This window comes from Panicum virgatum, chromosome 6N (assembly GCF_016808335.1).
Source record: "Panicum virgatum strain AP13 chromosome 6N, P.virgatum_v5, whole genome shotgun sequence".
Lineage (NCBI taxonomy): Eukaryota > Viridiplantae > Streptophyta > Magnoliopsida > Poales > Poaceae > Panicum > Panicum virgatum.
This window is the reverse complement of record NC_053150.1, coordinates 50473405-50486919: the sequence shown is the minus strand read 5'-3', so window position 1 is coordinate 50486919 and position 13515 is coordinate 50473405. Positions and strand designations below refer to the sequence as shown.

The window sequence follows — 13515 nt, the reverse complement described above, 5'->3', positions numbered from 1 at the left end:
TTTCGAGACGAATCTAATGACGGTAATTAATCAACTATTTACTACAGTGATGCTACAGTAACCATTCTCTAATCACGTGGTCAAAGACTTTATTAGATCCGTCTCGCGATTTATAGAGGAGTTGTGAAGTTAATTTTGTAATTAAACTTTATTTAATACTCTAAATTAGTGGTTAAAAAATAAAAAAAATTCGCAAAATTTTTACCAAAGACGAGAGGGTGGGGCCCGCCTCGCCTCAGCGCGAAGCGCATGCCTTCGGGAGAACGACTCCTCGCCTCCTTTCTCGGGCTCCCGAGTGAGGGGGGAAAGATCCGACGCCTGGGTGCCATCTCGGGCCTCGATCCGCGAGTGATGTGGACGCTCCCCTCGCCTCCTTTCTCACGCTCCCGCTTCTCCATTCCTTACCCTCCCAATCCTCACGACTGACAGGTGGGACCAAATAACCGCGGACCCGCAGGGCATTGAGTGAGCTAGACGCATGCACGGTGCACAGATTCCTTCGGATGAGCCGGAGGCAGAGCTGTCACGCGCGGCCCGGCCACGCTCGCTACGGCAGCCGTGATGTCGGGGCGCCTATTCCTCGCAGGTTCGAGGAATCCACACATTGCAGATGTCACCGCTCACGTCTTTTCAGGTCTAACGCTAAACTCAGCAGTATCCCCCAGTCGTCGCCACCGCACACGTGGCATGCCCCCGGCCCCACCACCTCTGCCCACCCGCCTGCCACCTCATCTTCTCGATGCCTCCGCGCCTCCGCGTCCGCGCACCGCGGGATGCTGCTGAGGTCAGCCTAACGCCGCCATAACTGTCGCCCTCCAACGTGGCCGACCCTAACTAGAGTTAAGCCGGAGCCAGCGCTGTCACGCGATTTCATATCGGCCCGAAGGGCCACGCCCACTACAACTACGACAGCCGTGATGTCCGGGCGTCTATTCCTCACACGTTCGAGGAAGGACCGCGTTAAAGCGCGATCAGTCGCGCGGTCGCCAATCGCGCGACCCGTCCGAAACCTAGCAGAAAACACAATCATACTTATTCGGCAGGGCATATAGCATGTTGTACTTGTGTGACACATTACAACGGGCAGTAAGTAGTTGGCTGACATCAGCTAGTTCTAGAAGCTTTTTTACACAAAATTGCTTTCTAAAAAAATATTTTATCTCCTTCGTACAAGCTCCAATTTGAATACCGATTGCACTGTTGTATTCTACGTGATGAGACGGTCAAAACTAGATAACACTTGGATATATTTTGAAGATGTTTTGCACTAGTAGCAAATTGCTATTTGTTATGTACAGAAGTTGCCAAAAAATAAAAGGTTTCATGCACATGAGTTGTCACATATATAAAATATAAGTTGCTACACGTATAAGATAAAAATTACCATATAATATTAATAAACTATAAAAAAAATAAAGTTGCCACAAAACCATAATTTGTTATAAATATAAGTTGCCATAAACAAAATATATCATATACATACTGTAAATTGTCCCAAACATAAAATGCCATCTACAAAAGTAGTAAAAAAAGAGTAAGTAGCAAATTCATAAATTTATATACAAATTATCATAAAAATAAAAGTTGTAGTATACGTAAAACAAAAGTTGCCAAAAAATGACAACTATTATACATTGCCGCACATATAACATGCAAGTTACTGCAAATGAAAATCGATCATATACTCATACACATGAGTTGATACAAAAGAATAGTTGTTATACACATGAGTTGCAATAGAAAAGAGTGCAAGTCATCACATAAGCTGCCACTGGTATAAAATATCGTTAAAACATATGCAAGTGTGGTTTTGTTTTGTTCATCTCGTCGTATAGAACATATTGGTGCAATCAGTTCTCAAAATAGAGATAATATAAAGTAGATAAATATTTTTGTTTCACGCTTGCTGGGCACATGAGTATTGGACCTGTGCACATGCATATGGGGTCTCTGGGTCGTGAGCAACTAGGTGCAAGGCGGAGCAAAATCTAGCACGTGGGGGTTGTTGGGCCGCAGTTGGCGGGCCGCCGGCGCGCAGTCGCGCGCTCGCACGTTAGCGCGATCAGTCGTGCGTAAGCTTTTTCCTTCGAGGAATCCACGCATCGCAGAAGTTACCGCTCCCGTCTTCCAGCTCCAACGTCGCCATCACTGTCGCCCTCCACCGTCGCCGACCTTAACTAGTGTTGAGCCGGAGCCAGCGCTGTCACACGATTTCATATTGGCTCGGAGGGCCACGCCCACTACGGCAGCCGTGATGTTGGGGCGTCTATTCCTCGCACGTGCGAGGAATCCACGCATCGCAAAAGTTACCGCTCCAGTCTTTCCAGCTCCAACGCCGCCATAGCCGTCACCATCCACTGTCGCCGACCCTAACTGAGTTGAAAACGACCCCTTCCACCCTGATTTCTACATTTTACTTGGTTATTTTCGTATTTTCGGATAATTTCGAAATTAATATGAAATACGGGATGTCAAATGAAAACGGGACGGAAACGATTTGGCTTGTATCCCGATCATTTCCGTATTTCCCGTATTTTATTTTACTAATTCGGTATATACTGTTTTTACTACTAAGTGTGTGGTTGTGACTATGAATTTGTTTTATCTTCTACCCAAAGTGTGGGCTTATGAGTTGCGACTCTATACTGCACTAATATGTGTGTGGCTATAAACTTGTTTGTGAAGTTGTGAATTATTATGATGATTTACAATTACTTGTGTTATTACCATTTGTCTATTATTTTCATGTACTCATGTCGGGTTTGTTGGATGATTAGGTACCGTACGGGTTAGTGTATTTCCATTTTGTTTTTCTGTAGACCGTTCGTTTTCGACACATATCCGTTCGAATTGGTTTGTTTTCGATATCCCAAGAGTCCGTATTCGTTTTCGTGTTCGATCATTCCGTTTTCGATATCGTTTTTGTATTAAAATTTAAAAGTGAAAACGGTAATGAGGTTATCCCGACCGTTTTCAACCCTAACCCTAACCAAGCACATCGCCGCGCCGCCCGTCCACCGCCTCGCTCTCGCCGCCGGCCTCCGCCCACCAGAGATCCTACCCTACCCGGCCGACACATCGCCTTGCCCTCCGCCGGCCCAACCGCCGCCGCCGCCGGGCCGCCGACGACCTCCTCTTCTATAGCCGGAGTCCATGAAGCCATCCCACCCCCCCGGCAACCCGAACCCTAGAGGTCCGCCGCCTCCCTCCACCACCCCGGCGCTGGCTACCTCGCCGGCGACCGCTCCATCCACCAACCACCCCTCCAAACCCCAGCAACCCCCTTCCCTAACCTAGGCGCCACCACCATCGCGAGATCTAGAGAAGGAAGAAGCACAGTGCCGCACGAGCCCACCTGCTAGCGAGCTGCGCCTCCCTTTTGCGATAGATTGGGCTGCAGTAGAGCGCGCGAGGAATAGCCTCCGCTGTGACGACCAGTTTCGCCACCTGCTCCTCCTTGTGTCCTTGCCCCGACGCGTCCGGCCCCACCATAGATGTGCCCTACACGATCTGATCCCCCATCCGTGCGCCCGGCTCATGTGGACATCTACTACTCCACCGATTGTACGAGATTGTCCATGTTCCGATTGTAATTGCGATTGATTTGTCCGGACTATGATTAGGATTTCAATTGACGAACCAAGAAAATATTGTTTGCTTTAGAAATATACTGTCTGTGTTGTTATGGGTAATATAATAGACTTACATAATACCATTAACTTTGTGTTCATTTACTTCATGTACATGCCATTTCGTATGCGAGATATCGATTCTCCGTGTTCTGATTGGAATTCTGATTGATTTGTCCAGATTCCTATTAGAATTCAAATTGATTTATCCGTTTTCGATTGATTTGTTGGGTTCCAATTACAATTTGGATTGATTTGTCCGAACTCTTATTAGGATTCCAATTGACAGACAAAAGAAACATTGCTTGCTTTAGAAATAGTAGAGATTTGCACCTCTAATTTCTTTCACCCCTCAACAAATTTTAATTACCAAATTCAGAATATTTTTAAAACAACAATAAAATCGTTCATCCCAGCATCGCATAAATGGCGCGCCCCCAGACACTAGTGCTGCATAAATCGTTGCAGGAATTTATCTGTTCCAAGACATCCCCGTCAGTCTCAACTAACAGAGAGCTTTGATCTCCCAAAAAAAAACCGAGAGCTGACACTGTTGTGTTCAGAATTCGTGGGCGATTGGCCATGTCGTGAAGTTCTATAGACGCCTTTCTGGTGCTCTCTTGCAAAATGAGGTTATCTCAAAACAAACGTGAATCGGTATCCTTGTGTACAAGAGTACAGAATGGTGCTACGGAAGATGTATATGTAAACAACTACTTGCGCGCCTCAATGCAAATGGCGCCCTATAGAGCATGACAGAATTTGTTCACCAAGTTTTCAATCTCCTCCGAGCTATAGTTTTGAATTAGAACGCCGCACACAACCTGTACAAACACCACAGAAGCGGTGGTGAGGAAACAATCCATCCTTACGTTACGTACGTACGTACGTATCACTAGATCAGCAAATACGGGCACGCGGCATCGTGCTGAAATTCCATCAAATCTAGCTAAAGTCAAAGAGCTTAGCTTAGGTTGTGTTTAGTTGGTGAAAAAGTTTGAGGTTTGGTACTATAGCATATTTCATTGTTACTTGACAAAAAATGTCCAATTATGGACTAATTAGGCTTAAAAGATCAGCTCATGCTAATCAGTTAGACTGTGTAATTAGTTATTTTTTTCAACCATACATGTATCCAAAGATTCAATTTGACAGATTCTGTGAAAATTTTTTGGGAACTAAACAAAGTCTAAAATCGAGTGAAAAGAAGCGCTAGGTACATACAGAGTAAGACCATAGCACGTGCAGCAGAATATTTCCTGGCTGCTTGCCTTCTGCTCATCAGTAGGCTACGCAGAGGAAATAACCTTGCCACGAGGATGATGACATGTAGGTAGTCCATGAATTTTATCAGCGTGTGTCCTGGCATCTGATGAAGCCCAACTCTCATTTCCCTTCCTTGGTCAGGGTAACCAGATCAACAGTTGTCGCAGTGCCACTACTGCCTACAGTGCAACTGACTCATGCAGAAGGCCAGGTGATAATACATCTCTGTATGAGTGCCAAGCCTTCTCTGTACCCAGTTGAAGGCCATCCGATCAAAAGCAGTTCTTGTGAAGCCTCAATCACGTTGCAGTTATAGCTTATCCATATTTACACAATCACGGTGACCTATGACTCTCTTTAAACCAACAGGTGTCCATCTAGGGTAACCCTCGTGCCACAGGTGCTACAATCTGAACTCACAAAAGCAGTGTTCAGGCAGCGCCGATCCCCTGCCCCTGATATATTCCTCTCGATGAGCATCCCACATAGCCATAGCCAGTTGCTCTCCTGCTAATCCAGCAGCAGTGTAGTTTGCAAAAGCCCTCCTACTCAAGACCAGTGTCTTCTGGAGACCCTGCATTGTTCTCATTGCAGTTACCATCTTATCCATATTTCCAAAGAATGTGGCAATGTATGCATCACTATTGACTGAAATATAATAGTCAAGAGCAGCTTTTGTATTTCCATGCATCCTCTCAAAATCTTCATGAGTCAGGAGAGATGACTTTGTGTATATATTTTTGTAAACAGATGTGAAGCCGTCAAGTTCCATAAGCCCATCGCCAGCAGCTAAATAAATGTTTGTGTTTGTAGGAATGCCTAACGCTTGGAGGATAAAGGCTGTTTCACTTGGCGTCAGAGGGCACTTTCCGCGGTTCCTCCACAGGCGGGCAGAATCACCGGTCAATACCTTCCTACCCTCCCCACGTGCAGCTTCAATGGAGTCCAGTGATTTAGAAGAAAGACCAGTGTATGCACACCGACTGTAGGCAACCATATCTGGTTCAAATCTCAGGTGAAGGGATAGGAAGGGTTTTGGTATAGCTTGGAGAAGCTCAATAGCCTTGGATTCCACCTTTTTATTCAACCTAAGCGCATTGTAGCAACCTTGGCAGTAAGAAGCTTTTGCATAAGAGGGGTTTCTGAAAATAGAGGGACATAGATCAGTTAGGCTCACAAAGTTTATAACTAATATTTCAAATAATTGGGAATCTTTAACATACATACAAGTCCAATAGGTAGCTCACACAAAGATGGAGGGCAAAAGATTTCATGATATAAGTTGACATAAATAATAATTGCTGCTACTGGTGAAGCATAGAAGAGCTAACCATGTACAAGTTTGGGAGTAGGGAGATACATAGCTGGGACGGAATAGGACTAAACTACTTCTTACATTAATACCTTGTTTCACTCAACCTACATCTTTCATGTTACAGTTATGCAAATGAATTATTGGAAAGTTGACAATATTTAGAAGATGGTAGGAAATTAAGATTGGGTAAATTGAAGCAATTTCTGTAATATACAGAAGTCACATAACGACCAACTAAAGGATACCCAAATTCTCATAATATATAGACATGCATCATCACAAATAAAAAGACTATGCTCCAATTAAATAAGGTAAGGTTCAGTTCACTGCAAAGGGATAACAAGAACCCGCGTAACATGATCACTACTTCTTTTGCCATTAACTTCTGAAATTGAGAAACAAAACCCTGCCACCATAACGGATTTTGAGAGGATCATAAATACGCTCATTGCTAATGATTGTTTGCAGTAGGAAGGTTATATTTCAGCAATGAAATCAATAAAACACCTTATTCGTGAAAACTGAAAAGCAACGAACACTAATTACTTGTCTAAAAGTTGAGAACTGGAGGCATAAACCTAAATATTATTAAAGCAATGGTAAATACGGAAACATGAATTGAAGCGATGGCTAAAACCTAAATTTTCCAAAACTATAATTTGTAGCTCCCAACCCAGCCAAGCTTTTAGTTGCACAGTACTAATAAATAATGTATATACTAATATTTTATTACCCTAATGAGACCATGAATAGCAGACATGATTCAGATGTCATGGAAAACAGCGAGGAACAACCTGTGAAAAAACTCCTAGCACACATGACTAAGGCCATTGATTCAATGGAAATGAAAGGCACATGCCAGGGACCAACTAGATGATTGAGACATACCTATCTCTTCTTTGATTCATGGAAGGTGTCAGGGAGATGTATTGATGCTCCAATAGAACTGGAAGTACTGTTTCGACATAATCAAAATGTCCTTTCCGTTTGCTGCAGTCAACCTTAAACGGCTCTTTGGATGCTATCTCTGCAGGAATCTCCTTCACAATTTCGACATATCCTCTGGTCTGCTCAATGAAGTAATCAACATCAAAAACATCTGCAAAGCCACTGACAGAACAGTCCAATAAGAACTAGTGAATGTATATTTCAAACAGACTGTACTACAGAACCAACCTTTCATTTCATCGCGTGGCACATACCTAGACTCATTCCAATATGCGGCAACCTCAAACTTGGGCAGAACCATTGTCGCATTCAGGAGACGTGCAACCCCAATTCCATCGCATAGCTGCAGAATAATCACACTGGATCACTTGATAGCCCCTTCAGAACTCAGAAACACATAATAATGTTAAAAATCAAGACCACATTTCTTTATAGAACATCACAAAACTTCTAAGTTTAGCACTGTCAGTCTCAGAGAGTTGATACTCCATGCAATGCCGTGTGGTTAGGATACTGACATAACGAGCAGAGCATGTTTCTGATATATATCATTTTGAAACCTACAGGAAGGAAGAACTCTAACCGAGATGCTTAACGTACATCACGTCGCAGCTGGTTGAGCCCACCGTAGCAGTCTATTCTCACGTACCCGTTCCTCCTGGACGGAGCTGCAGAAGAGGCAGAAACAAGCAACAGTCAGTCTCGTCAAGCAATAGGTCCATCATCCTAGCACCCCCACCCCAAAAAATTAAAAAACTAAAAAAGGAAGCAAGCGAGGGCACACCAGGCATCGGTGCCTTCTGCCACCATCCGCATGGCCGCCATTCCACCAGCCGCCGCTGCGCCCATATGGCCCGCGGGCCAGGAGGATGCAGCTCTCTGCCACGAACCGAATGCGAGATATGAAATGGCGCTAGAACATTATGAACATCATAGACGGATCTGGGGGCGGGGCGCGTACCCGGAAGCCGGGACGCTGAAGAAGGGGGGAGAGGACGGGGGCGAGAGCAGGAAGTAGAGGACGGGCGCGAGGAAGAGGGCCGGCAGGAGGAACCGGAGTCGGTGCTGCGCGCACCACGCCGCCGCCGGAGACATGGCCGGCGGGCGACCTGCCGCCGCCGGGTGAAAGCGCTGGATCTGATCGGCCGGTGGCGGCGCGAGCAGAAAGAAATCTCTCGAGCAGCACAAGGCGGGAGTGGGGCCCCAACCACGCGCCGGGCCCACATGTCATCCACTAAATATATCCAGAACGGGCGGTGGTGTGGGACGGCCCACTCGCTGCCTCCCCTTATCTCTGTGGCGGGTGGGACCAGACAGACACTACCCCACATGTCAGACTCACGCGCGGATATCCGGTTCCAGGGGTCTGGACGTAAATGGTAAATTCTGAGGGCTTATCCGCAAAACGACACGGGCGCATTTCCCACTTCCACCTGCGTCGGGATCTCGGAAGAGACGCCACCGCAGGATCAGAAGCAGGCTTCCGCTTCCGCTTCCCCCCCACCCCGAATCCAAGCCGCCACATCCCTCCCCCGACCCGCGAAGCTGGCGCGCGAGGCGGCCGACGCGAGCGCCCGCAAGCGCAAGGCGGCGGACGGCGGTGAGGCAGGCCCCGACGCCACCGCGGCGCCCCCGATCCCTGGGGAGGAGGCGGACGCGGCCATGGGCGACGTCCCCCAGGCGGCGCCGCACGCCGCGAAAGGAGGCGGCGGGGAGGGGCCCGACCCTAACCCTAGCCCGAGCCTCGGCGGGTGCTCGGACCCCGTGTCCGTGGAGCTCTCGATGGGCGGGGACTACTACCGCTCCTGCTGCGGCGACGCCGACCTCGACATCCCCGAGGGGCCCAAGCTGCCGTGCGTTGGTGACAAGGTGTGTGTGTATGAGAGAGAGCCCCTCTGTTCCCCACCGTCCTCTCCTGCCCGCGATCAATGATTGGTTAGCCCGCCGTGTGGTGGACTGGGTCTCCATCAGGCTTTAGTGTTAGAGGCTTGCACTGATCTACTGAAAATGCCAGTCGGGGTCATCTTTATGAGTCCGGTGGGATGCTCGGTGCTGTCAATCGTACTGTACTGCAGTGCAGTTGAGTGTTTGTTGGTTGGTGTTGAGCTGTGTTGATAAGCAGGCATAAGGGGAATTTGGAGATGATGAGAGGGAGGGAGTAATTACTTCATATTATTGTGTTTTGTTCGAGGATGGAAGAAAATGCTATCGCTCGACATGTGTGATTTGAGTGAGAACCTTGAATTACTTCTCCTCTAGACTAGCCTATTAGTTGATAGGGGATAACTCAGCAGGGAAACCAGTGCACTTGTATGCTTAAGTGAGGTGAAATTTATCACATAAGTTGTCATAAGACCATACAGGGTTGCCAGTAATGTATGCTATTCCTTTTCATGTTCATCAAAGTTTTAGATAGGGTTATCTGGATGAGAAGCTGGATAGTTAGGGAGTTTTTGTACCCTGCTGACTTGTATGGTTACCATTTGGTTCATTTCCAGAACAGTTGCTTGCTGTGCTTGTTCTCGATACTCAGCTATCTTAGACTGATTTATTGTCTAGCCAAAACCTGACACAGGTTTCTTTTAGGATATGAAATAGTATGCTGAGATTTGGTCTGTTATTTAAGTCAAGTAGTTGGTTATAAACTGTGATTGAGATTGTTTTGTGGAAAAGAAGTTCCAGGGCTTCTTCAAAAGCTTTTAGTCTGTATCAGGACTATATTGGGTTCTGGTTTGCTTATGCTGTTGATCGTCACCTGTTGGTTGGTGTAGCCATAGGTGCATGAAGTTAGTAGGTGGTCTGTTTGAACTGTATGAACAGCTGTTTTGGTGTCTTGTTCCAATAAAAGGGGACATGGCCTTCTTCTGGTTCTAAAAGTAGTAGATTGTTAAAAAGTGCATTTTATGGTGATGATTAGGCACCATTTCGAAGTGATGCAAAAGCATATATGAGCTTTTATCACTTATGAAGGCTAATGTGTTCAGATTATCATGGCGCTTTCCATACTAATTATCATGCATCTTTTCAATCTTGCAGGAACCTCTCTCCTCTTTAGCAGCTGAGTTTCAGTCTGGCAGCCCCATTTTACAGGAGAAAATTAAGGTCCCTGTGTGTTTGGCTATTCTTATATGTAATTACTGGATTTTATGTCGATCTGTTGTTTTAGCATGCCATTCTCTAGTTTGTTCATGTAGTCTTATACTTGGTCTGCAGTTGCTTGGTGAACAATATGATGCTTTAAGACGGACACGTGGAGATGGAAACTGCTTTTATCGAAGCTTTATGTTTTCCTACTTGGTATCATCTGCGGTACTTTTCACAAAGTGTTATTGTGCATATCTTTATGTTCTTACCTTATCATTTATGGCCAGGAACACATCCTAGAGACACAAGACAAAGCTGAGGTCGATCGCATCATGATAAAAATTGAGAAATGCAAGAAGACTCTCCTGTCTCTTGGATATATCGAGTTCACGTTTGAAGATTTCTTCTCTGTAAGTTTATTCAGCGGTTGACTTTTGCTCATTTTCCTGAGTCATTATTTTTCTGGTTTCATGTGTTTCCTGTTTACCTGCTCTATATTCTCTTGACTGTTTGTGAGTTTGTCCACTCATGTAACACTATCATTTCGAAATGATTTTGGGGTATTTGCTTGGATGAGTTTGCTTATAAGCTGTCTGATGTCTGTGTTTGTTATAACAGGATTGGTTTGGGTTATTGTAGTGGATGCTTCTCGTCAATCCTTTGAGACTCGTGGATATGCTGCTTTTATGTGGAAAATTAACTAAGATACAACTTGTTTTAGTTTATTCAGTATTACTAACCTGCCTGTATTCGAAAGGTCATAAGCTATCAACTAGAGACACAATATTTCAGACAGTTTGCTACTGTACTAGGGCAGAAGGCAGCTGATGCATGTAACTCATGTTTTACTACTTAGTGGCTGGATTCATGCTGCTGTAGTTCAGTTGAGATAAGAGTAGTTGAGTATCACAAAAACTTGAACCTTGCTGACTAATGTATGCGTGGAATTTGAAGAAATCAAACTTTCTTGGAAATAAAATATCACTTTATTCTTTCTAACTTTGACGGTTTGATCTAGTTCATATAAAAATATATTGACATCTACATTTCAAATAAGTGCACCGTAAAAGACATTTCAAGGTGTTTTCAATAAAACTAAATTGATGTTGTAGATGTTAGTGTATTTTTCTATAAGCTTGGTTAAAGTGGGAGAAGTTTGACTTAGGACAAAACTGAAATGACCTACATTTTGGTATCAATGGAGTATATTTTTAGGTTTGTCCTACTTCAAATCTTTGTAAGCGCTGACCATCAATAATTAAAAGTTTAAAGTAGTTTTGCAACATAAAGTTGATGCTACTGGACCATCATGAAAGTAATTTCGTAATTAATAATATTTTCTATTGGAAATAATACATTTTAACAGAAATTGATAGTGAAAGTTTCACCTCGTAGACTGTGTGTGTCTTAAACTGCTTATATGTGTGGTCGGAATGAGTATTCTTTTTGCACTGCTGCTCATAGCTATTATTATATGTTCCCTTACTGAACAGTGCTATTTGATCTTGCTCAGATATTCATTGACCAGTTGGAAAGTGTTCTCCAGGGACATGAAGCTCCTATAGGGTAAGTATCATAGTTGTATTGTCTCCCAAATACATATTAATGAAGGAAAAGTATTGAGCTGTTGATATTAAAAGCCTTTTCTTTGAACTGTATACAAATTATGACACAGCACCTATCATCATTTTTGTGCTTTTTTAGTAAATCTATTTTGTGTTCCGATATGTTTAGGCCTGAGGAGCTTCTAGAAAGAACCAGGGATTCACAAGTTTCTGATTATGGTTTGTACATTCAGATATTCATACTGTGTATTGCTAGAAGATTGCCAATACTATCTAACACTGTCATCTTCAGTTGTCATGTTCTTTAGGTTTGTCACTTCTGGTGAAATTCAAAGGAGGTCTGAGTTCTTCGAACCATTCATATCTGGCTTGACAAATTCGACAGTGGCTCAGGTCAGCTCCATATTTTCATTGTCACATGTGGAATATGGAATACTGAAATTATATCTATGGTCGTTTGCGTGCATGAAATAACACTAATATATGATTCTATTTGTTACTCCTTAGGTAATTGTGGTGATTGAAATCACAATAAATTTTCTTCCTTTGTTGACTCAAAACTGTTCTGTAGCATGTGTAGTTATTATTCCTGGAGGGGATATCCATTAACCAAAGATCATATAAAAAAATTATATATCATGAATTAGCATCAGTTTGATTCATTATATTTTTCCAATGGTGAAGTTTATCCTAAGTACGAAGTAACAAATGTTGGGATAGGAAGAACTTTATGCAGCTGTCATTTGGGATTCTGGGCAAATAAGCTACTCTTGGGCTGGCTTGAAAGTTGTTGGTTATTTCATTCACTGAATCTGTACCCTATTTCCATGAACATTTCAGCAAAACATGCAGCTAAGAGAATGACCCTGATTTTTAAATTGTTTTGCAGTTCTGCAAGGCTTCTGTGGAGCCTATGGGTGAGGAAAGTGATCATGTGCACATAATTGCCCTATCAGATGCATTAGGTGTACCAATCCGTGTTATGTACCTAGACAGAAGCTCTTGTGATACTGGCAATCTGAGCGTGAATCACCATGACTTCATCCCTTCGGCCAATGCTTCTGAGGGTGATGCTGCGATGACATCCACTCCTGCTGCTGAGAAACCTTATATTACTTTGCTCTACCGGCCTGGTCACTATGATATTCTCTACCCAAAGTGAATTTTGGTCATGGTCAGTTTGATGAACGTGGTTGAAAAAGCACTGTCTAGAACTCTGTAGTCATGTTTCGCCTGGGTGCTGCCAAAGGTGGCCTTAAACAAGGGTACTTGAGTTCTTGGGAAGCAATGAGACTTGCTTTTGTGTGCTGGTGCCCTCACCCAATTTAGTCGTTTTCTACTGCTGAAAGTCTTCACTCTGGTACTAGAATGATTTAACATTGTGTTGACTGCAGAGTTCTGTGGATATTGCTAGTGATTCAGTTTTTTCCTTTCTCGATTTTTTTTACCTTTATTTGCCATTGCAAGCAAGCTTCATTGTCACTTTGTATGTTGTCTATTTCTCTTTCCTTGATGCACGAGTGCTCGCAAAATCTTCTGGATTGGCACCTCATCATGCTATAACTTTTGCTGATCTCTGGTTTTACCGCTGGTCAATACTATCAAATCCTACCTGAGGAATTTCAGAGGGGTCATGAGATGTGATTAGATATAAGGATTTACGAATCATGGCAGAGCTTGGCAGCTTTACTGAATCCCCAATTAGAAG

The 13515-nt window shown here is 44.0% G+C and overlaps 2 protein-coding genes across 4 annotated transcripts; one reads left to right on the top strand and one right to left on the bottom strand.

Annotated features, from left to right (window-relative positions):
• Positions 1-4249: 4249 nt before the first annotated feature.
• On the bottom strand, positions 4250-8377 carry LOC120677527 (O-fucosyltransferase 13-like). 3 transcript variants are annotated; one of them, XR_005676353.1, is made up of 7 exons: positions 8120-8377; positions 7943-8037; positions 7759-7826; positions 7387-7501; positions 7099-7309; positions 4854-6037; positions 4250-4453 (listed from the first exon to the last, which is right to left on the bottom strand). XR_005676353.1 is itself a non-coding variant. In XM_039958677.1 (6 exons), the coding sequence occupies exons 1-6, from the start codon at positions 8251-8253 to the stop codon at positions 5299-5301; spliced, it is 1362 nt and encodes a 453-aa protein (XP_039814611.1). In that variant the 5' UTR covers positions 8254-8377; the 3' UTR covers positions 4710-5298. The 3 variants fall into 3 exon arrangements, 2 of the variants coding, with proteins under 2 accessions (XP_039814611.1, XP_039814612.1); XM_039958677.1 differs by lacking the exon at positions 4250-4453 and having other exon boundaries at positions 4710-6037; XM_039958678.1 differs by lacking the exon at positions 4250-4453 and having other exon boundaries at positions 4710-6037; positions 7099-7320; positions 7413-7501; positions 8120-8375.
• A 205-nt stretch (positions 8378-8582) lies between these two features.
• LOC120677529 (OVARIAN TUMOR DOMAIN-containing deubiquitinating enzyme 1-like) lies at positions 8583-13260 on the top strand. Its single transcript, XM_039958680.1, has 8 exons — positions 8583-9027; positions 10195-10260; positions 10372-10455; positions 10530-10652; positions 11756-11808; positions 11977-12026; positions 12100-12200; positions 12697-13260. The coding sequence occupies exons 1-8, from the start codon at positions 8821-8823 to the stop codon at positions 12967-12969; spliced, it is 957 nt and encodes a 318-aa protein (XP_039814614.1). The 5' UTR covers positions 8583-8820; the 3' UTR covers positions 12970-13260.
• Positions 13261-13515: the final 255 nt, after the last annotated feature.